Below are 24,994 nucleotides of genomic sequence, written 5' to 3'. Positions count from 1 at the left end.
CGTTTAAATTAATAATTTTTTTTCTTTTAATCAATATCTTACTGATATAGGGGTACCCATTCGATTCGTCTCTTTTTAAGTACTCGCACATTTTATGTAACATTCATGTATAATATTTCGCGTATATATAATATATTATATTAACAAAAATTATAAAAATATTTTGGATACGTTAATTTGTGCATGTATTTTAAATAATTTTTTCAAATTAATTAATAATTAATAAAATATATTTGTTCGTAATCATTTTTATCACAAAAATTAATAAAAATTAATTAAATTATGAAATTATTTAAAAAATTAAAATTTATACACAACGCTATATCCATATTTAATCTATTATTAAATCTTTCTGGCGTTATATAGACAATAATGATACCAATCCTAATAATGAAGAACATTTTTTAACGAAGAAAAGAAAAGATACATTTCTCTCATCTAAATATATATTATTTAAATTAATTCGACGTTAAAGAAGCGTATCGACGTTAAATTACTACCGAAATCATTGCTTTCGGAAATTGCCAGGAAAACCTGGGATTAGTTCCAATCTTACAATAAAAATTCCCAATTTTTAACAGGCCACCGAACTAGACGTCGCGAATGGATCTCACAAGAACCGGTGAGAAATAATTCTCCATGATGAAAATCGTTTCGACTTTTCGGCGGTACGAGCCACGCAATTTTTATTAACGTTTATTTAACCGAAGAAACAACGATAACTCTTTTATTAAAACGACAATCTCGTCTAAGAATGCGAAAAGAACGCGGGAAAAACACGGTGATTTCGCAACCGTAATTTATTAATTTATTTATGAATATTTTCCGATACGAAATTCGTAAGTATAAATATAACTGAAAAAACAAATTATTAAATTCATAATAATTAACTCGCGATTCTATAATATCGAAAGTGATCGTTAAATTTTGTGAAGCTAATATTTAATCGTTGACTTATCACATCGAATCTTCACACTCTTATTCGATAATTCTTTATATTTAATTAGCAATATTTAGGAATATTATCTGACGAGAGGGACAGCGATAAAAATCTTTTGTTAAAACGATAATTTTGTAGAAGAACTTATATTAAAAATTTTATATTTGATCGCGCGATGGATATACTTAATATGTATACCTATACATTAGACGGCTCTCCCGGTTTCGGTACGAGCAAAAATCCCATTTCACTTATGAGAATCAACTTCGAGCCAACCGGTCGGGATTGCAACGATACAACGAGCAAGGACTAAGTCCAAACCGGAAAGAAGACGAAACGATTGACGGAAATAGAGGAAAATGAAGTTCACCAACTCTTTTTCGCGCATAATTATCCTATCTCGTATCGAACCTGGACCCGCTAAGCACGATTTCAGGTGCTCCGCCCGGACATATTATGCCTCTCGCGGTTGCTATATGCTACACCAGGCTAGTAGACGGCAAAAGAAGAGGATACCCACATTTTTTAAATGCTAACATTCAGCAATTTAGAAAATGGGGAGGCAACCCCTTTTACCGAGCGAAAATCGTGCCTAGGGGAATTCACTCGACTCCTCGACAGGGTTAACACACGCAGTGCGTGTGGCTGTAGACGAGCAAAGAGAAGGGACCCATTGACGACCATCCCGAGCAATCGATCGAGTTCTAACTAATTCGGGCCGAATCACTTGACGAAGCACGAAGCAAGAGTGTACGTTGCATAGCAACGTGTGCAAACTCGAAACATCCCAGTTAGTTGGCATCGGAAGTAGAGACTCGTGACAATAAATGAAATTGGGATTTCATATGAAAAGTCCAAAAGTTCCGCGAAAACGCGACGACGCGAGAATACTACAACGCGAAAACGCGGTAACGAAGCGCTTGCCGTCCGCGGTACGTTGACGGCACCGACGACGCGAAAGGGTACTTAGCTTCCCATTCAGGCACCTTAAGATTTATCATAAATAGAAAAATTTAAGATAAACCTTAAGGCACCATCCAAGTACTAAGCCCTCCCACCGCGACAAGGTGTACCCCATGGGAGGGTTATATTATATATAATTTTATATATAATATAATACATAATTTGAAATTTATTTTGTAATATAGTACATAAATTTAAATTCGCAAATATGAATGATAAATAAAAATATAAAGGATAAGAGAACATCTATTATACAAAGCAATGTTCAAAATAATTGATTTTAAACCTAATTATTGCGCGCAATTAATTTTTACATTTTTACTTTTAAATAGATATATTTTAATATTATAAACTGCGTAATTACAAAATAATTTATATTTCTTAGAAATAAACTTTTAAAAATATGATAAATAAAAAAATTTCTATTTTTTTATACATGAAATATTTAAATAAATATATTAATTTGAAATGTTTTATAAAACATAAAAGTATCTGAAAATATTAATTAATAAAAAATTTTATAAATGTTTTAATTATTTTAAACTAAAATGGAATATTTTTTATAAGTTTATGTATTATATATGTTATACAATTTAAAATCACTATTAAATCACAATCAGAGAAATAAAACGAAACGAGAAATATGTATATTTTGAATATATATATTATTGATAAATAATTTATATATTGTTGCGTCCGCGGAACGCGGTATATATCGAACGTGATATATATCGAACGCACGCGAAACAATCGGCAAAATACTTAGCATACGCTGACGCTCGTACACTCGTAAATAATAACGCGATTTAAGGTGCACAAGAATTTTAATAAATCGCGAGTAACATACAAGAATTCAGAATAATCGTAAAACGGATCACAAATAGACGCGCGTCCGCACAACTTGACAGCTGGGCTTAGACTCTCTGACAGTCGTTGTTTATAACAATATCTTGACAACGCGCGCGAAAACGATCTTCTTCGAAAGAATTCAACGGGTGACGAATACATTCAGCGAGACGGGACGCGGGGACGCAACAATATAATAAATAATGAATGTGATAAATAATTTATATTAATGACTTACATCATATCTTATTGATCCATCCACTTCCAAAATCTCCTTTTTTCTTTTGTTTCCTTCGCTCTTTTCTCGTGGCACTTTAATCCTCGTTGCACTTACACTTATTCACGAAAAGTTCCTCGTTGCACTTGCAATTGTGTTTAGAGAAAGAATTTGATAATATATGAAACGTCTCACATCACTACTTCACTGCTCAAGAGCCACTGAGCGAATGATCGTAAGTCAAGAACATTACCGCGGTACTGTTTATATCGCCAGGCTCGACTATGTAAAGAAAGAATTTGATAATATATGAAACGTCACTACTTTATTGCTCAAGGTATTGTGCGAATGATAATAAAGCCGTGTAACGTATTAACAATAGCGCGATACTGTTTATCAAAGTCGAACACGGTGTTATTGATAATTCTCTCGTGCCGAAATATTCTCTGTAATATAAAATATTCGCGCGCGGAATATTAAATTATAGAAGTATTTTAATTTATTGATTTAAATTGATTATTTTTTAACAATTTATCATGGAGCCTTTCGTTATGCTATTTATTTGCATCTATAATTCGATTGTTTTACTTTGTATTCTCTCATAATCCAAATTATTTTTAGATTTTCAAGTAGAACGATAAAGTAACACGGATGAAATATATTTGTGACTCTAGGTATTGAAATAATAATTATTGTCCGTAAAGATCGCAACAATCGAAGCAATTATTTAACATTTTGGATTCCTATCATTTAATCGATTCTCGATTAAATTGTACATTGTTTAATTAACAAGGATTGTTAAAATTTAAGGTATTGGTCGAAATATAATTAATTCTAATATTGTTAATGAAATATAATAAGCATCAATGATCGAAAGTTCATAACATAATTAAGTCTCTTATCCCCTTTTATGTATATTTTGTTTCAATTTTTAATCACGGTAATGAATGATTGCGATTCGATAAAGATTTATAGTTGCGATACAGTTTCATGTCGTGAATTAATTTTTAATTAATTTATTTATATTAATATTTATTATTTATTTAATTTATATATTAATATTTATTTATATTTAATTTATTTATATTAATATTTTTAAAGCAAATTATGTTTCGATACTAATCGTAATCGTGTTTAGTAAAAAAATTACAATACAATACGAAACGTTTCTCACCACTACCTTATTACTCGAGAGTCAAAGACAAAGCCGAAACATAGCGCGCTACTGTTTATATTTTATATTGCCAAAGTCGAACACCGTGTTATCAATAATTCGTTGCCAAAATATTTTATATATTATAAAATGTACATTAACGCGGAATATTAAATTAATGAAGTATTTTAATTTATTGATTAAAATTGATTATTTATTAAACAATTTATCCTTTCATTATGCTAATTATTTGCATCTATAATTCGATTGATTTACTTCGTGTTCTCTCACAATCCAAATTACATTTAGATTGTCAAGTAGAACGATAAAGTAACACGGATGAAATATATTTGTGACTCTAAATATTATAATAATTATTATTGTCTGTAAAAATCGCAACGATCGAAGTAATTATTTAATATTTTAGATTTCTATCATTTAATCGATTTTCGATTAAATTGTACATTGTTTAATAACAAGGATTGAGAAAATTTAAAGCATTGGTCGAAATATAGTTAATTTTAATATTAAAGCTTTAACATAGCGCGCTATTGTTTATTTTTTGTATTGCCAAAGTCGAACACCGTGTTATCGATAATTCGTTGCCGAAATATTTTATATATTATAAAATATACGCTAACGCGGAATATTAAATTATAGAAGTATTTTTATTAATTAATTAAAATTGATTATTTATTAAATAACTTATCACGGAACCTTTCGTTATGCTAATTATTTCAATTTATTCGATTATTTTATTTTCAAAGTCAAATTCTATAATATTTAGTTTTGCATTTTAGAAGACTGACTTAGAGCGAGCTAAATAAATAAATAAATAAATAAATAAAAAATAAATAAATGATGTTGAGAAGAAAAAGAACACACATAAATAAATAAATAAATAAATAATAGCGTGTAAAGAGAGAACATACTAATATTTTTATATAATAAATTATTATTAATTAAATTATTTATATTTTTATTTATATTATTTATATTATCAGAGAGACATATATGTTACCCTCTGAGAACATTCGTGGACATTGGCTTTGTAGTTCATGTTCACGTTTTAAATGTCTACAGAGGGAGTATCGCTTCCAGGGATCACCTAAAAGCGGGCCATGACATCTCTCAGTCTTCTCTCTGGCTCATGCTGGTTGACGCGACGCGTGACGCGCTCAGTGGGAACGAGCCCTAAGGTCTTTTACTGGATTGACCAATCAGAGGCTTCCGTGGTAATACATCGAAAATCGGATATGCAATTTTTCTTATAATTTCGTCTGGATATTGCCTTTATTTATTTTCATATAATGCTAATATTGTAAGACAGAAATGCCAAATTATAAACGCAACGTTATAACACATTGTAAACACGTTGTAAACGTGTGGAGGGGACATTTACAGCATGTTGTTGCGTCTAATCTGGCATTTCTGCGCGATTGGGCGATCAGCTGATTACTTTCTTACCGAGGCTGTGTTCCAAAATTCACTGCCAGTACTGAAAATCTATAATGTACGTCACATAAACTATAGATTTTCAGTACTGGCAGTGAATTTTGGAACGCAGTCCGAGTGATGGACTTTCGTCATGCTGCGAATAACGTGATACTAGCGTTAATATAACGGTTTTGATTATAAAGTTGAGATTAATAAATTGATATATAAGTCACATTCGATTACATCCGATTGTCGAATTGAGTATTTGAGAAGAAGTTAAAATTGCGGAAACATGCCTCAGGGAAGACGAAAAACTCCGTTCACCGGCAAGGCCAAGAAGCTGCAAATGCAGATTAAAAAACAACGTCAACGAACTTCGTTCGGTATATATGTTAATATCTTTATTAAAGACTTTAGTGACATTTGGAAAGTTTAGAATAAGAAATTCCGATATTTCTAACGATTTTATTGTTTTTAAAATGTTATCTATATAAAATGTTATACAAATATTTTGATATATTTTTTTACCTCTCTTTCTTCATGTCGGTAAATCTTTTTTTTAATTTTTGTTTTTATATATCAAATATAATGTAAACATAGATTTACACCAATTTGTAATTTTTGTAAATTTAAAGATAACAGAATTTTTGCTTGTGCTTTTGAAATTAAAATATAGAATTATATTATTAATTTTTAAAGATATAGGTCATTTTGATCCTGTAGATATTTTATTTAATTATGGTGATAGATAGCAATTTATGATTATTATTATAAAATATATAAAATAACAATATATATGTTTATATATTAGCCACAAATCAAGATGACGATGAAGACGAATGCTCTAGCAATGCGAGCAATACAGAGTATGGGAGACAAGTACAAAAAATAAATAAGCAACCAAGGGATAATAAATCTTCAAGGAATAGATATACACTACAATTTTTTCAAGAGACTAACGAGGAATTGCGAAAACGCAAGGAACAAGCCTTAAAAAGTATTGAGCCTGTGAGCCTCGAGGATCAAGAAATTTCCGACAATTATTTTCCACCTGGGATTGACATGCCAAAGCGGCCTCCGTGGGATTTTAATATGACGAAAGAGCAATTAGATATAAGAGAACAGAGATATTTCACAGTATGCAATTGCAAATCTGTGTTAAACAAAATTATATCTTATGTTGAACTTACTTTTAGCTAACAATACGATTCTTTCTATTTAGGAATACTTAAAGAGCATGGAAGAATTAGGTACCTTGAGTTATTTTGAGTTGAATTTAGAAACCTGGCGACAATTATGGAGAGTCTTAGAGATATCAGACGTTCTGTTGATCATTGTTGATATTCGATATCCTGTTTTGATGTTTCCTCCATATTTGTACCATTATGTGACTAACATGTTGCAAAAAGATATGATTATGGTGTTAAACAAAGTCGATTTAGCGCCTCCAGCTTTGGTAGTGGCTTGGAGGGAATATTTTTGCAGTCAATATCCAAAATTACACATTTTAATGTTTACTTCATATCCTACTTATAATCTTCGTGGTAATACGAATAACGAGGAGGGTATACAGAAAAGACGTCGTAGGGGAAAATTACGAATGGCCGCGGAAGGAGCGCAAAAGTTGTTGGAGGCTTGTAAAGACATTGTCAAGGATAAAGTTGATCTGAGTTCCTGGTACGAAAAGATTCAAGAGGAGATGCATTTAGAATATGATCTAGATGATATAGACCATAAAGATAATATAACAATAGAAAAAGAGGACACTACTTATTTCGAACACGAAAAATATAAAAATGGAATTTTGACCATTGGATGCATTGGAACGCCAAACGTTGGAAAGTCGTCTTTAATGAATGCACTGATGGGTACGCAGAACTTTTCAATCTATAATCAATTTCTGAGAAATACTTATATTCTATGTTAAATATGAGTGTATTTGATTTTCTAAACTAGAGAAATAAAATCGTATCGAGATTCATAACAAGAGATTTCAGTGTCAAAAAGTCACTTGTTATTTCTCTCTGCTTGTTTTGCAGGCAAGAAAGTCGTAAGCGTGTCTCGCACACCTGGCCACACCAAACACTTTCAAACTATTTATCTAACAAAGACCGTGTGCTTGTGCGATTGCCCTGGTTTAGTCTTTCCTTCAACTGTGCCAAAACAGTTGCAGATATTGATGGGCTCGTTTCCGATCGCCCAAGTCAGAGAACCATATACGACTGTAAAGTTTCTAGCTGAAAGGATGGATTTACCAAAACTGTTGAGGATTCCTCATCCAGAAAATGATGATACGTGGTCCGCTATGGACATTTGCGATGGTTGGGCTATCAAAAGGGATTTTAGGACAGCTCGAGCGGCTAGATTGGATACATATAGAGCGGCAAATTCGCTGCTACGCATGGCGTTAGAAGGAAAAATTTGCTTGTACATATATCCGCCAAATTGGACTGCTGATAAAAGTATTATTCTTCTTTTATTCTTTTTTTATTGGTTAAAATATTTTCTTTGTAAAAATTTACTCGATAAAATATGATTGAAAATACTTTAATAATTTAAAAATTATGAAAGAGATATTTGAGAAATTGTTTAAATGAAAGACAAATAATTTTGTTGATGAATTTTTTTTCAGAAAAATGGGAAAATCATTCAGATGTTAAAATAGTAAGATGGATTCAAGCTAGAAATCGAGGAGATGAGCTTGGTACACCAACTGAATACGTATCTTCTGAAGACGAAGAAACTTACAACGAAAAGCAAGAACAAAAATATCGAGATGCAACGAATAATGATTCAGCGGAATCGTCGAGCGAGGAAAACGATATGCCGCTTGTAGCTAATAAATTTTCAGCATTGTCTACTGAACAATAAAATGATTTATTATTTTACGTCTTTCAGATTTTTTATTTTTATCTTTTTTTATACACATAGATTCCTTCTTTAATGTACAATGAGCAATTTGCTGATGATAGTGAAGAATAGTCGACTGAACTGTGTTTTCGCCCGCGAAACACAATCGTCACTATGACAGAACATTACGAGTAAAAATAGATCATTTTATACAAGCCACTACTCTATTACATTTTTCTCGTTTTCCTAAGGTAGTTTCACTGTGCGCATGAGTTATTTACAATGTAATTCTAGTTTGCAACTATTCTGGTGTTACTTTGGTCCACTATGAACTGATAATCGAGTAAAGATTTTTTTTTAACTATAATAACTATAATAAGCTACATCATTGCACAACTTGTACAGAGACGAAGTTATTTTATACATTATCATTAAAATTATCTACAACGATACATTTTTATGTAAATAATTTCTACTATCCTAAAATAATTATAATATGAAATAAATGTAAGAATGATAAATGATTTCTATAATTTTCTGAAAAATATTTTGTTCACTTTGATATTTTATACAAAGCGGATATTTCTCAATTGAGATTTTTATAATATTTGCTCAGAGAAACATCCTGTATTCATTAATTTTACTGAGATCCATTTATAGAGTTTAATATCCATTTATCTAATCGCTATAAAATAATTTCCACAAGTCATCATTAAAGAAAAATTGGAGAAATTAATCCGATAACGTATTAATTTACGTTGTTTTTGTGGAACGTAACAATATAGCAATACGACTATATATATTCTCAAATCGTCAAAAATTGTTCTCTATCAATTATACATTGCGATGAATAGCATTTAAGCTCCTAAAATCTTTTTTACGGAGTAACCTGGTATTGCGTAAAAGAATAACAGCATAAGTATAATCAAACCGATCGCGACTATAGCCTTCAAGATAGCCCATTTGTAATTGTGCCAAACTATGTATTTGATGGACTTTAGCGGATTGAGAAACCACATAAAGGACGCGTCTGGTCGACTGCAAAATATATGAAAAATAAAAGCAGATTAAATATAAATATAAAGAGACAGAAGAATTATTATTTATACATATTATATTATTATACTTTGGTTTTTCTAGCGGATCCGGCTCGTTTCTACCAAACCCAGCAGGATTTTTCTCGGCCTCCTCTTTCGTGAGCAAATGTATCTCAGCTTCCACCTTGCCCTGTACAAAGTATAATGATATACATTTACAAATTTATTTTTCATGTTGTCAACTTACTGTCAGTTCCATATCCTCGTTTTCTTTCTTCACATAAAATGGCCACCAGCCTTTTATACGTTTCTGCTTAAAGATGTTGACTGTCGGCACAGAGCCGTCTGTCTTCAACATGCTCAACGAGCAAAGTTTACTGTTCTTTGCTCCTCGGGGAAACCGATTGAGATCGAGAGTTATAGCACCTAGAAAATCGTCGGCAGAAAAATGATCTGCATCCCAGACCTGCAAAGAGCGTCGTTATTATCTATCGGAATGAAATTGCGAAAGCAATGATTGCGCACGTTTGGAATTACCTGCAATTCTAGACGTGCTGGTATCTTGCACTCAGTTTCGTCCCAACTAAACAGGCTTTCTTTACGATTAATAACAATCTTTTCTTCCGCTACCAGATAATCAAATGGAAATATGAAACGCCAGTTGAAGTTTCCTTCGCCGGTCAATGATCGATAATGAATGTCGGTGGATTGACAATCTTCCGGTCCTTTTAACCATCTATTCGAAAGTAATAAATATGTAAAATAACTCTCTCTTTGTTTACGTATCTAATTAATATATAATTATTAAATAAATATGTGATTATTTCAGGAGTAAAAGGAGAAATTTACCCCTTTACATAAATATCGCTCATCTTCTCGCCAGTAAAGAAGGCATCATCTTCTAGGACGACGTCATCTGTATTCCATATTATAATTCTCAATTCATAACTCTTGGGCTTCCTAGGTGAAATATCGATAGATGGTCCAGGTGAAGGCATGTCCATTGGAAACATGTCCACCCACATTTCCAACTTTCCCTGCTCAATTCCAGGCTTTTCTGGATTATAGAGCGGTCGGGTTTCCACGTGTTCAGGTACCAGAGCGCAACCTATTCGCGGAAAGCTGCTCCATTGATGGAGAACTGCTAAGGCAAGATGTTCTTCTATTCCTGGAAAAATAATTAAAAAATACTTCATTTTAGCATAACCGAAACTGCATATTTAAAACCTCCTTAATTTCAGTTCATTAATGATATAATATAATAACAATTAACAAGTAAATATGTGTATAGAATAATAGATAAAAATTATAATCGTAGAAATATATATTAATTTAGAATTGAATCTAGAATTTCTTGCGTATTTTTTTATAAAATCTCTCAAATACCTTTCGTATGCACGTAATATTCCATCTCCTCGTTCGAGAGAGAAAATGTTTTTCTTCCGATTGTAACACGTCCGTGAGAATATACTGGTCCATCGATTTTGCCATCTTTACATAATTTAGAAAGTATCTGAGTCGGCTTCATCGCATCTCTCCATTTATTATATCCAGTCCTAAAGCAAAAATAACATATAATCAATTTCATACATAAATCTTATTTCTGAAATTTAATTTCCTTATCTTAATATATGTTGACGTAAACGTATAATCTATAAAGTTAAGTGTTAAATAATATATGCAAATGTAACGCGAAGGTAAAAGAGGACGTAGACGATGAATTTGATTAAAAGAAATTGCGGTATAAAAATAATTTTTAGTTCAGAAAAGCTTGTTAAAAGTAAATTACAGTATTTTGTTCTTTGTGGATTTAAATAGTTTTAAATAAATGATTGCTACTGATGAGATAAAAAAAAGGTCGCTCCGTTGCTAGATTACCGAATTGCGTGACACGATTTGTTTCACTGCTAAGGTCTGAAATTTATTTGCCATGCACGTCGTGGTATAATCGCTATTCATTAGACTTACTCATCGTATTTCTTCGTGAGTCCGCACGTAGCACGATGTCTGCTATAGAAACGATTTTCTAGATCAATTTTGGTCTCTCCGATCATATCATCTGTTCCAACCAGGTCCCAATCTAGAACTTGCACAGTGAGCAGAGAGTCCTGTGGAAACGTAGCCTCGATCTCAAAGCACCTTAAAAAACGCGAATTCGCAATTAAATTAGAAGTGAACATAAATAACTTTAATTTGTTCTTTGAGATGGAAAAATATGGAACGCAATATCAAATGCAAACGTTAAAAGAGTACAGTTAAAAATACATGTAATTAAAAATATACGTTAAAAATATACAGCACAAGATAAAAGGAAGTAATAAATAAAATAAAAGCATGAAAGTTTTGCAAAGCATATATGAACAATATATTTTAGAATAAACTTAAATTATATAATTTAATAGAATAAAGTTAAATTATATAATTTAGAAATTTGTAAAAATTAAAAATGCCAATATCTCGATGAAAACTTAAGTCCCATGAGCTATAATATATTTAACTCATTACTATATTATCAAGATTCTTGATTGTATACATGTAACAATACTAGTAGAAAATACATACTTTCCAAAGACAGGATTCAATTGTTTCGATACATAATTCTCCTTGTCGCTAATTCTCTTGCCTCCCAATTGTAAGACCACGTAAGGATCCGCTTTTCCGTTCAGGTCGCAAGGATGAAGATCATTAGCTTTAACGATGTAAACTCGTACCAGAACGTGAATAGGCTCATTCGAGGGGACACCTTGGAAGAATCCATACTGTGGATCGAAACCCATCACGGTGTGATTCACCAGATCCTTGGGCAGTGGCCATTTGTACACCTTCAATGCACCCTTGAAACTGCCAACGATTCTTGATTCGTCTTCGGTCTCGTCGCCGGTTTTTTTACCGCGATACAGTTCGAAGGTATGCAGCCATTCCTTGAACTGCTCAAACTCGGGCTGAGTTTCCAATTCTCCGGGATAAATCTTCAAGAGAGCGGTCTTCTTAGACTGGTATTGGGTTTGTTTCGGGCTAAGCTTCGAAACGAATCTTGTTGCGTTCGTCGGTGATTTCAAACCAAACAACTTTTTTGTGGGAGTAATTCCGGAATTCTTCTCGCCTGAAGCGGATAACTGGCCTTGAGCGACAGCTTCGTCCAGAAGCATCGGTAATGTTCCGTTTGGCTGGTTCTGGAATATGGATTTCTCCTTGCGCAATTCCTTGTTCTCTTCGATCATCGTCTCCACAGACGCAAAGTACTTTGTCCACCAATCTTGACAACCGTCTCCGTCCTCTAATGCACCTAAATCGCCTAAAAATATTTAAAGAAATTTGTCATATATATTATATTTAAAGTAAAATATAACTAATAAAGAATATGTATAACAGAGAGAAAATATTAAAAATATTTTAATTAAGATAATTAAGATTTTAATTTTAAATGAATTTCTTGATTTCAATTAAACATAATTAAATATAATTTTCAGATGAATATACCTATGCTGTTGTCATTGGCTAAACTCTGCTTCCTGCGTATATTTTGCTCCGTTTTGTCCTTTTTTGTAGAACCATTTACGATCTCGAATCCAAGAGTAATAATGGTATCACCATTATTAGATTCCAAGTCGGTTAATGAATCAGGCAATGATGTTTGCTGATATCTTGATTTAGATGGATCAAGAGCTACAATAAACATATAAAGTTTAGATTAAAAATTAAAGAATTGAAAATGATATAGATTTAATTCATAAAAAAATTATATATTTATAATAAAATTGACTTAATTCGATAATTTTACAAAAATTACAATTTTAAAATTTTACAATTTAATTTATTTTTATTTTATTTTATTTATTTTATTTATTTTTAATTTATTTATTTATTAGCTACCACTCAAATATAGTTATAATAAGCAAGTTAATTTATTACTCAACAAAAGAGCATATTTTATTATGCATCTCATATGATTAAAATAAATATATTTTCTAATAATGGAACAATATTAATATTACTCTAATAATTTAATCACAAATTGTATATTACATTAATTTTTCCACTTATTACACAACGTTTCATTTATCACAATTATAAAGCAGTTTCATAGCGCTTTTAGCGAAGTTAATTACACAGTTACCTGTATATTGTAGCTGATATAAGCTCTTTTTTCTCTCTTGAGCATCCTTTGCCCTTTTAGTCAAAGGATAGTACATATATTTATGAATCGAATTAATGGTGTGAGTACCGACGAGGGTATATCTGCCAAAACTCCGGCAATCCACCGCTCTTATAGTTAATGGCGGTCGATAAAGTTCCTGCTCGGGAAGTTCCAATTCCAGAAATTTAATCGGCGTGTTGAAATTTGGATTTTTCTTCGCGTTTGCTATGACAGACGAATAGAGAATGTGGCCGGCGCATTCGACGTCCACGCGTGGTTTATCGACGGTTAAAAGGTGAATTCTTTTCAAATCTCGTAAACCCCAGAAAAGCACTTCGATTCTAAAACCATTAATTACGGTTATTATTTACATAGTCGTGCAAAAACAATTTAATATTTTTTCTATAAATTTTTTTCTTCTGTTTGATACTGAAAGAATTAATCATATACGGTGACGTTTGAAGGAGAAAGAGCGCATACATCTCTCTAGTGTTGATTCTATACAATTCATTTTAACTATTAATCTTTATTTAAAACAAGAATTAAAAAATATAAAAAAACGATTGAATAAATAATATAAAAAATCGATCGTATTACCGATATTTTGCCAAAGTAGGTCGAATTCCTACGGGCACGGGAAGAATCGGGCCTTGATCCTGACCGGAACCCGGAGTCTGAGAACCGTAGCTAAGATCCTTAGGATCAGGCAGAGTGGGAAAGCCATAATCTTTAGTAGAGGGATATTCCAATAATTCAAAGACTGCCAAAAGTTCACCAGCCCTCGAGGCACCTCTAGTGACGTCATACCATTCCAACGACGGTGGATATTGCGGAGGAGTGTAAGGCTCCGAGGCGAGCTTGACGTGAGGTCGGGCGATCGCTCGTCCGATATATTCCGATTTTCCCTGAAAAATCGATTTTATAGAAATTCCGATGCATACGAAGCAAAAAATGTCATTCATCAACTATGTGATTATGAGAATATTAGGAAATTGTGGGAAGGCTGCAATATCATTTAAATTCAGTAGATTCAAATATGCTTATAGTTGAGATATTCATGAACAGCGTGAGAAAAGATTAAATTCTGCATTTGTGACAGGAAATAGTTTTAAGGGAAAATAGATTAGCGTTTTATGTAATTTGAATTAATTTTGATAAAAATATTATCAATAAAGAATAAATGAAAAATAAAAAATAATTATATATTTAATCATATATTATTTATTAAACGATGATATATATATATATATATATATATATATATATATATTTATAATAAAATAATTTAATAGAACATTTTTCAATTCTCAAGATTGACATATAATATTTGAGAGATGTTCTCTGGATTAGATTTTGAAAAATAAACTATTATAAAATATATGTATAATATTTTTCAAATAAATAAATATTTTTAAGAGTTTCCCATGATGTTTTATTTAAAAAAATTCTTAATTTAATTTATATGCTTTTTTCCGACAACGATGCAGACTTTCCTTTGGAAATATTTCACACGTAGAAATAGTGTAATTAAAATACTGCTATTAATAGAGGGAAAGATGTTTGTTCACTGCAACAGCATAAAATCGTGTAAGGTAGAGAAAACCAAGCACAAAAGTTTTGCGGTCATGTGTGGACATGTGACTCTCCGTGGGCTACCGCAGCAATTTCACAAATTGGAAACTTGCAGTCTACGGAACTCCATATTCGTGAATGTTGATGCAACAAGAATCCGCTTTGTGCCTCTATATCCTAACATATAAATAACGAATGCCATGCTAAGTTATGGTATTTCCGGTGCGAGTGTTGCATAATGTGCGTCGTGTTATCCAGCATCGTATAGGTAAATGTCAATATGTCAATATGTTGTATACAAACTGTTAAAGCAGAGCCCTCATGCAGTGTTATGTCCATAGCTACACTATGACTCTGTAAAAAGAACGATACCAAATCATAGAAGCGATGTAGGAATGACTATGTAGTATTTCCTATCATCGCGTTTCATCTGGTTATATAATTCCAATCATATGAATCTGAATTTAATTACAACAAATTAAATACACCTTTTCTCAATCTTCGATTTTTTTGTATATTGAATATTCTTGAGTAACTTTTTATTTTATAGAATAAATTGTCAGCAACATTTGAAAAGTCCGAAGTAATAGAATAATTACTACTCTAAATGTAATAGAATAATTACTACTCTAAATGTAATAGAATAATTGCTACTCTAAATGCATTTGGATAAATTTTTCATGAATTTTTATTTTAAAAGTGAAAAAAGTATAGAAAGATATTTATAAAATAGAAGAAAAAAGAAATATATAATTAAATCGATAAATTGCAAACTTTTACTTACCACTTTATCCTGATCAAACAGCTCGATGACAATGGACGGCGGATCTTTCTTGATCTCCTCGGCAGTGCCATAAATCAAAATGTCATCAAACAGCAGCAGCTCGTCCCATGTCGGGCTGAGAGTCTCGTCGATTACCTGGGTGCACTTGCAAAATTCACCGCAAATCACTCTCGCGAATGGATCGGAAAGACCGGAAGCGTCGCTGCCGATCAGTGACCTTGCTTGGTACATGTGAGCCCTTAGTTGAAATTTCTGGCAATCGATTTGGAACAGTATACGATTATATATTTATTGTCGGGAAATTGCACGAGTCAAAAGAGAAAATACATACATGTTTCTGGACGTAATGAAGCATAATGGGCGGCAAAGCGCGCGGCCTGTCCACGTTCTTCAGTTCGTGACTGAATTCGTATCCTTTCGGTAAATTCTGGATGAAGTATTTTTTGTGCTTTAGTATCCCCAACCACATGTAGATCTGCAATTTCGTCTGAATCGCCCATCCTGAAGGTCCAAACCTCTTTTTACCTGGAAGCTATATTGAAAAGAATATTAAATTCATATTCTACTCAACACGAGAATAGCACGATATTATTTGAACCGTTGACCGGATGTGTCTTAACGTAATATTTAATCTTTAAATACGCACGTTCTTCTTTCAATATTTTCACGCATTATTATATTATAAATTTTCTTGGATTAAAAAGAAAGATAAATAATAAATTACACACGGATATCTCCATAAAATTGCATTTTGCAAAAATTTCTGATAGATATAAATAAAAAAGAATAATTGTATTATAAATTTATATTTTATTATATTAATAAGCATATTATAAGTTTATTATTAAGTTTAGCTGATCAATCTCTCGTACATTTAGTTGTAGAAATAGATTGCATATTTACAGATTTAAAACATTATTTTTAGTATACTTACTTACCTTGAGGAACATAGTTTGCACTTTGCCACAATGTCGTCCGCATTCCTCGTCGACCACCGAGTAGATGAGTTCACGACCCGGTATCCTCTGGTATGCGATTCGTCTACCGGAACTGATTACCCAGATGAAAACATCCGGCAAGGAATCTTGCGGCTGTAAAAAGAAGGTTCGATGTTTTATTTCGTGAGACATGTATGTAAGTATTTGAATGACGACTACTGACATCCTCGACGAGGAATTTTAATTTCTGTAGATAGCTCTGAGCTGTCTTCAATCTCTCCTTGAAGCTACTTTTTGTCACGAGAGCCTTGAGGTTCCGCGACATGATTCCGATATTTTCTAGTTCCCGCTGGCACAATTTCGTTCGTTCTTTGTCCAGTTTCGTCTTCCCAACTCCTGGACCGGTTACGCTAGACTTGCTAATACTGACATATCGGTTACAGTTGATGCTTAGCTCTTCGAGGGTAGTCTTTAGAAGCTTCTCGCACGTTGAATCCTCCAAGTGCAACTGCACCTCCGACAATCCTTCCTCCTGAAAATACAAAGAGAAGCGGTTATCGATTTCATGCTTTTGAGAGGATCTGATCGAAGTAAGCGTATTTCCATTAAATAATTTCAACAAAATTGGACGTATGTGTTTAAAACATTATTGATACTTATTATAATGAAACATCATGATAATGTTTTAGCATAAATAAAATATTAATATATAATCAAATATAAACTCAAAATATGTGTAATCAAATTAATTAGCTTAAACCTATAACTGCTATAATTTACCATTTTATCGATGATTTTGCTGATGATATTGCTATTATACATTCTGCGTCTGTAATCTGGCCATGTGCTTCTTACGTGAAGACACGGTTTATCATCCCAATACGGTAGAAAATAATAAATCTTATCGTGCGTCATCGGCTTATTAGATGGTGTAGTACTCTGCCAGGATCCAGCAAGCACTTCCTGTAGATCGTCCTCCTCCCCGCTTGCTCCACCCCTCGATCCTGCATCGTACATCTACGAAACAAATTTCACTCTCTAGAAATTAATATCTTTAGGATATTAATAAAATGAAATTAATATCTTTATGATATTAATAAAATGAAATTAATATCTTTAGGACATCTCTTCCCATCTCTTTTCTTTCTTTTGTTAAAAAAAATTTGCTTTAAGTGATATTCTCTAATAAAAAATCTTTCCGACTGATTTGATTTCCGAGAATTAATTGCATAAGATTTTTCACCTTCAAACTTTCATTGTGACCATCTAGAGCGTTGCCCGCATTCCCAATCGATATTTCAAAGTACATTGGCTTGTCGCCGAGTTTCTTATCGATCATTGTAGCATCCATGATCGTGGCAAACAGGAAGAACTCTTCGTTTCTTGCATACGCTGTCTCGTTGATCGGTACTGTTGGTTCCACTTCGATTTCCGAAGGTGCCATTTCCACGTTGTCAGTAATTTCGGTTCGTATCGCTATCAATAGCCTAAACGTTAACAATCAGTGAAGCAAAGTTACAATTTTCTGAATTTTGCAATAATTTTTTATATCTCTAAGTCAAGTTTTGATTTACTCCACAGATTTACTATTTTATATTATTATAATAATTAACATATAATTTTAATATTAATTAATGTAATTTTTATTAATGAATTAATATAATTATAATATCAATTATATTATTTATATAATGCTGTTTATAATACTGTTTATATATAATGTAACTATTTTATTATTAAGTAGAATAATAATAAAATAATACATTGTTATATAACAACCTTGCTCTATATGAGATTCCTTCGCCCAAGCCGGTGTTTAATGTCGAATGCTCATCTATGAGGCTGTAATCTCTAATGCTGCCATAAAGATGAATAAACGCTGGACCAAAGGTCGGCAAAAAACCTTTTTCGCCATCATTGCTGATTTGTTTCAGGTCGACGAAGTGTGTACCGATGACGGTGGCGTGCACTGGATCGTTATCGCATAATTGTATCTTTATCCTCTGACAAAGAGGAGGAAACATCTCGGTGAAAACTATTTGCTCGTTCCATACCGGAGCGTAGCTATTTCTCTTCACGCTTGTTTTCCCCTAAAGTCCCATAAATAGAAAAATATTGGATTGCCTCCATAATGTGTAATTTGTTTAATATTATGTTTTATTCAAATTGTAAATCTATTTTTACAACATGTATTTACGCGAAAATAAATAAATACTATAATCCTAAAATATAAAAATAAAGAAAAAATATGATTTTATATTATGTTATGAAATATATATATATAATATTTATATAAATTAATAAAGATAGCAATATATTTTTAAATTCAATATTTTTAATTAATATAATTAATTTTATATATAAACATTTTTAAGTCAGAGAATATTTATGAGAATGACAATTATGACAATGTTTTTTTATCTTTACCTGTACAAATAAAATACAATTTATCTTTTATCTCTTCATTTTTTTAAAAGCAAGCATTTTTAATATTTAGTTTTTTATATCATTTTTAAATTTATATCATATATGTAAACAATTATTTTTATTTATATTATAAAACACGTTTTTATAACTAAAGTTTTCAATATTATAGCAATATTATAATAAATATTTTTAGATAATTTTACAATATCATGATTAAGTTCGTTGTAAAGGTACATGGAGCTTACGCTAAGCCCAGCAAAAGACACTTGAACATATGGGTCCACCAGGTCTTTCACTTCCCCCGTAAAAGCCTTCTTCACGTTCGCCATAATGCTGCTATTCATTTTCGGTAAGCCATCAGCTCTGTAAACCTTCACTATGAATCTCGCACGTTGTCTCTCGATCGGCACACCATCAGGCAATAAGAGATTGCCCTCAATGTCGTCCTCATCTTTTTCGCTTTTCGGAGGTATTTTTACGGTATCACCCTTGCCGATGACACTTATGTCGCATTTAAGGTAGCCTTTGGGACCACCAGTAATGTCATCCGGATCGGTAAGCAAGGCCCATTTGTGATAGAACTGATGATCTAGGATATAAGTTCACACTGATGTCGATTCGTGATTTATTAAAAGAAGAGAGAAATTTGCAATTAACTCTAAGAGAAGTTCACTCTAAAAAGTAATATCCGTAATAGTGCTATATGTGTTTAAAACAATATTAATTTAAAAATTTGATATTTTTAAAATTTCTTTATAAAACTGAATTATGCAACAGTTATTATATTTTTCATATTTTTAATCTTTTCGAGGGAACTCCTCAGTTTTTAATTTATAGGTTACACAATTAAACAATACATAACAATAAAATACAGATAGAAAGAGAAAGAAAATAGCTGAGAATTAATGAGATTTATAAAAGCAATCAAATGGCTTTGTTGTTTTCCATAGAGCGAATAACAATTGAGAGAACTGCGGTTTTTATTTTTTTAGTTATTTATGTGAATTAGTTTTTTTAATTGACTGTGGTATAAAAACAAAAACAATATAAATAACATTTTTCCCGTATATTTAAAAAGTCACTATATTTTGCTCCTCACCCACGCATTATGGTTTTAATATCAGGGCGCATCAATGAGTGAAGTGTTAATTAGAATTGGTCACTTCACATCAAACGTTCTCGCGCACATTCGTAAATTAATACGTTTTGTCTCTTTCATAAATAAATGCAAGTTATTTGACAAAATAGCGTATATTAAAAGAGCGCGCGGATATTATTTCGCAACTTTAATGTAATTAAATAGCTACACGATTATACTTCATTTCACTTTTAACGACATAATCGATACTTTGCTCAGGACCTTTAATCTTGTTATATTATTACTTTATTAAAGTGTCGAAGTAATGTAAATTAATATAATTCAATAAGACAGAAGATATTAATTATATTATTTTTTAATGAAAAAGAAAGTTTTTTTCGGAAAACTAAACAGGAGAGATATACATTTTCTATTAAAAAACCAAATATTTATAAAATATTTAACAAATTTCTTCCAGTTCTTTTTATTTAATCAATTTCAATTTATATTTATATTAATTTAGAATTTTATTTTTTTTATATTTAAAATTGATATTTATAAACTTGTAAAATAAAATAATGGCATTCAATAGTTTTTGTGAGAGAAAATTTAGAGAAAATTTTTAATTTATTACAGACTTAAAAAGTAATTGTACATTTAATCAATAACTTGCTGTTGTATTCACATTATTTTTAATAATGGATAAATTTAGAAATTTGTTTAAGTGCGCGTATGGTCTATCTATTTTTCTTATCAAGTCGAATATCGCATGCGATTTTTTATTAATTCTAATAAATCGGCTCAAAAAGAACTCATAATTTAACTGTAATTTAAGAAGTTTATCCGTTTTTATGAGCAATTTATTAACTCGACGTGGATAAACTCTATCTCGTATAATTTGTAACCGTGTCACATCAAATTTTAGCTTAGGAATGCTTTCAGGATTAAACTGAGTGTATACACATTTACGAAGAATACATGCATAAGAAACATCTTGTACATATATACATATACATGTATATGTGGAAGTGAAAAGCCTGGCATGCGAACGATTCGCGATAAAAATAGAACGTTATGTTTCTATGTTTGTTCGTGCACCATATGTCGGATAAATGATGATTGATATTTCGCCAACGCTCCATAGTTTTTCCTAACGATTTTATCCGAAATGCTGACCGATGAATTACGTACAATGAGTTTGCTAGATTTCAGTGAAATAAAAGGGCTTTCAGAAAAAGATATTACGTGAACAGACTTTTCGGAATAAATTTGTCTGCATTCTGTTTTTTTTTTTTAATTCTTTTTGTCATTAGAGAAAGAATTTTTTATTATAATACATTATGGATAAAAGTGTTATTAGTATATGACTACGTGTAAACGTTTTCGTAACAATATATGCTAAGAATTGCAATTTTCACATTCATTAAAATTTACATCTTATGCAAATTTATGTTTTACAAGATGTTTACTCATTTGCTAATAATGTTATCGCATATAATGAAACATGAAACGTGTGTATGTTTCAAAGTATGTAATAGAATTCGAGATAAAACATCGATAAACTACTAACATTTAGATTACTATTAATATATGTGATGTATATAAAAAAATAGCATATAATCAATTTGAACATGAAATTGATTACTATTAAAAAGAAATTAAAAGTGGATTTATATGTAAGATTAATTTATTTTTTCTTCTTTTATTTACTCCGTTAAAATATACATTTGATTAAGATAATATTAAAATGCATTTATGCTAGATTAATTAAAATTAATGTTTTTAAATAAAAAAAGTATTATCACACCAATCATTTATATCGGCAAACAAAAAAATATAAGCCCGTAAAATCCAGTTAGACTCTTAAGCGTGCAATTATGCAGTTACGAAATACATATATCACGTGCGCACGCACTTTCAGAGAATTTCTTAAATTCAAGACCACGAAGAGTTGAGAAAGCAAGACTCGAGTTGGCGAGATTTTCTCAATAGAAGATAGTAATATGTCATAACGAATTTTACTGCTTTCAAAGTTCTTGGAGTTATACCGCGCAAGAAAATATCTGCCTTACAAACACGAAGTTCTTCGAAACTCGCAAGCAAAGTGCAAAGAACGATGTAATAAGGAAATACTTTATTTGCCAATAACATTGCCGATAAAATGAAATACACTTGCCATCATATACTGAGTAAATATCGAGTCTCATACCGGGTGTACACTTGAGAATTTAGTCCGCGACAGTAACTCTCAATACAAATGATCAAATTACGATTTTTCATATAATTTATTCAAATTATTAATCATTCAAATTATTAATTATTAATCAAATATTTACGAGCCTTTTTTCAAAGAAATAATATTTCTAATGACAAACGTTCTTGTTAAAAAAACTCATAGTTATTAAGAAAGTGCTAAAAATTTTTATTACAATTATAAAAAACTGAAGAATTTATTTCACGTAATTAATATATTTCGAATATAATTATAATCAACCTAATATTTATCTATTTTTTTCTTAAGGTATATTTTGCATATATTTTTTAAGATATATTTTTTAAAAACAAAAATATATCTTGTACTTCCAATATAGTTCTTTCATTGTAATTTATTTTTGAATGAGTTAATTTTTTTCGTTTACCGTGAGTCGCTCTCGAAATATAAAATTCTTATTTACACCGAGCATTAGACTCGTATAGTCTTTGGACAATGCGAAACCTGTACCTGGTTGTGCCCATACCGTCGCGATGTCTAACTTAAAGATGCCCAGCGTTAGATTAGCGCGCAAGAGATTCCGCGATTGCTGCACCTGTGTATTATTAAAAAATGTGCTGTTTGAGCTTCTTCCTTATCTCTCATTTGCGTTTTCATCTTGAACATCAAGCACCTAATTCATCATCGAATAAAATTCCACAAAAAACAGAATTTAAATGTTGTCCCCTTAAACCATCTCTCAATGATCGATTTTCGATACGCATCTAAATGTCCTCTGAATGTAATTGTGACAAGCGACACAGGAAGATTTAATGAAGCGAAATAATTCACTAAAGGGCGTTTTATCGCGCAACTAAGTGCATTTCAAATGTATTAAATATTAATGAACAAATTAATTCATTTTTCTTGTGTGCTTCGGAGTTTCAATATCACAAATAAATTTACACGTGCGAATAAACTTACCGACAACGTAATAATTTTGTCGAACAGCATAACAGGCGGCATGTGAAAATCGAAGACAAAATACTGGAAATATAAATCGAAAAAAAGAATTAGTTATAGAACCGTGAATAAGTGAAATTATAACAATAGAATTATTCTGAAATAATTATAAATGTCAATAATTTGAATAAAATCTGCGAATTAAATAAAAATTGTATAAAGAATCGTTAATTTTTAATTATAATTTTATATATTTCTTATTGTTTAAATCTATATAATCGCGCAAAAATCTCTACTATTTACTTCATTATAGTATGGGCAATTCGTAGATTCCTTGACGCTCGTATATTTGCGCTGATCTCCAACTTGCACACAAACGACTGGATCCATGTTGAGACCGGCGAGTTGCCTCGCTTCAATGATCGTAACGCATACTTGGTAATCCTGGGCTTTTAATGCACTTTGCCAAGTGTCGCTTGTCTGTGAAACGAGAAAAGTTTGTGCTGATTCATCTCAATTTAAGTGAAATTATCGAATTATGGAAAAGAATGCGGCACGTTGAAGTGCAACACTTTTGAGTTTAAGAGAGAATAAATGTTATACATATACACGATAATTGTATGTAACAAAGAAAAAGACATAACATTTAGAATGTATGCACATTTATTATTTTTAAGTATTTTCAAAGCTTCGAATAACGTTTACAGTTATCAGAAGCAACATGCGAATGTTTTGAACGTAATAAGAAAATGAAATGAATTTCGTAATAAAATTTCGAAATGAATATTGCATGTTTGCGTTAGTGAGTTGAATGTAATGAAAAAGGTAAAGAAAGATATTACACAAACTGTACATTATTATGTAATAACATAATATTTCAAGCATTTTTAAAGTAAATTTCTCATTTGCAATATTCTTGCAATTTCTGATGCAATATTTATATTTAAAATCATGAAGATAGATATTGAACATAGTATGTAAAATGTTTTATTAAGCATAGGAAATTCTATTCATACTTTCGTAGAAAAAAAACCTTACTCAGAATTATGTCTTATTATTTGCAGTTTCAAAGCAAATCTTCTTTTTTAAAAGTAGCTTAATATTATTTGTTGTAAAAGTAACACACACACACAAATGACGCATAAAATTAAAAAAACGCTAAGGCAAAGATAATATCAAACTATACTAATATATATTGATAACTACAAGATATTTATGAAGAAGAATGATACTTTTTTCTCGTTTCCCAATATTAACACGGACCATTAATATTTTGTGACACGTACGAGCAACTATGGGATCGTAATCGTAAAAAGAAAAAAAAAAACTAAATAATTCCACGTAAAAACTTTGCTCGTACTTCGCAACTTACTCTCGCTCGTCCTCATTCGATCGATTTCAATCTCATTTAGACATAATTGAGCTATCATTTATGGACAATTGCTACTTCGGTATTATCG

The 24,994-nt window shown here is 31.2% G+C and overlaps 2 protein-coding genes across 6 annotated transcripts in view; one reads left to right on the top strand and one right to left on the bottom strand.

The window, feature by feature from the left end:
- Nucleotides 1-8,444, top strand: part of Ns4 (Nucleostemin 4) — a 219,442-nt gene extending 210,998 nt beyond the window's left edge. The window contains exons 2-6 of the mRNA XM_083109481.1: nt 5,827-5,939; nt 6,368-6,693; nt 6,779-7,424; nt 7,596-8,018; nt 8,189-8,444. Coding sequence (XP_082965607.1) covers nt 5,849-5,939; nt 6,368-6,693; nt 6,779-7,424; nt 7,596-8,018; nt 8,189-8,427 — 1,725 coding nt within the window. The 5' untranslated portion in view covers nt 5,827-5,848 and the 3' untranslated portion in view covers nt 8,428-8,444. The remainder of the gene's footprint in view (nt 1-5,826; nt 5,940-6,367; nt 6,694-6,778; nt 7,425-7,595; nt 8,019-8,188) is intronic.
- LOC145977016 (otoferlin) overlaps nt 8,210-24,994 on the bottom strand; it is a 36,076-nt gene continuing 19,291 nt past the window's right edge. For 2 of the 5 annotated variants that reach the window (XM_083108665.1, XM_083108904.1), the window contains 23 exons: nt 23,838-24,014; nt 23,556-23,618; nt 23,103-23,187; nt 19,548-19,891; nt 18,655-18,965; nt 18,119-18,362; nt 17,656-17,892; nt 17,099-17,407; nt 16,876-17,028; nt 16,269-16,469; nt 15,938-16,189; nt 15,457-15,507; nt 14,179-14,486; nt 13,561-13,922; nt 12,924-13,109; nt 12,006-12,738; nt 11,412-11,582; nt 10,830-10,999; nt 10,293-10,611; nt 9,981-10,179; nt 9,691-9,909; nt 9,533-9,633; nt 8,211-9,444 (listed from right to left, as the gene is read on the bottom strand). In XM_083108665.1, the coding sequence (XP_082964791.1) occupies nt 9,264-9,444; nt 9,533-9,633; nt 9,691-9,909; nt 9,981-10,179; nt 10,293-10,611; nt 10,830-10,999; nt 11,412-11,582; nt 12,006-12,738; nt 12,924-13,109; nt 13,561-13,922; nt 14,179-14,486; nt 15,457-15,507; nt 15,938-16,189; nt 16,269-16,469; nt 16,876-17,028; nt 17,099-17,407; nt 17,656-17,892; nt 18,119-18,362; nt 18,655-18,965; nt 19,548-19,891; nt 23,103-23,187; nt 23,556-23,618; nt 23,838-24,014 (5,376 nt within the window). In that variant the 3' untranslated portion in view covers nt 8,211-9,263. Of the gene's footprint in view, nt 9,445-9,532; nt 9,634-9,690; nt 9,910-9,980; nt 10,180-10,292; nt 10,612-10,829; nt 11,000-11,411; nt 11,583-12,005; nt 12,739-12,923; nt 13,110-13,560; nt 13,923-14,178; nt 14,487-15,456; nt 15,508-15,937; nt 16,190-16,268; nt 16,470-16,875; nt 17,029-17,098; nt 17,408-17,655; nt 17,893-18,118; nt 18,363-18,654; nt 18,966-19,547; nt 19,892-23,102; nt 23,188-23,555; nt 23,619-23,837; nt 24,015-24,994 lie in introns of all 5 variants that reach the window. The other 3 variants (XM_083108983.1, XM_083108744.1, XM_083108830.1) reach the window with 3 other exon arrangements.

The sequence above is a fragment of the Camponotus vicinus genome, unplaced genomic scaffold, assembly GCF_025532165.1.
Source record: "Camponotus vicinus isolate PSW18456_S1 unplaced genomic scaffold, iyCamVici1.0 SCAF_1, whole genome shotgun sequence".
In the NCBI taxonomy this organism is placed as follows: Eukaryota; Metazoa; Arthropoda; class Insecta; order Hymenoptera; family Formicidae; genus Camponotus; species Camponotus vicinus.
Note: the sequence above shows the minus strand (reverse complement) of the source record. Positions and strands in the feature narration are given on the sequence as shown.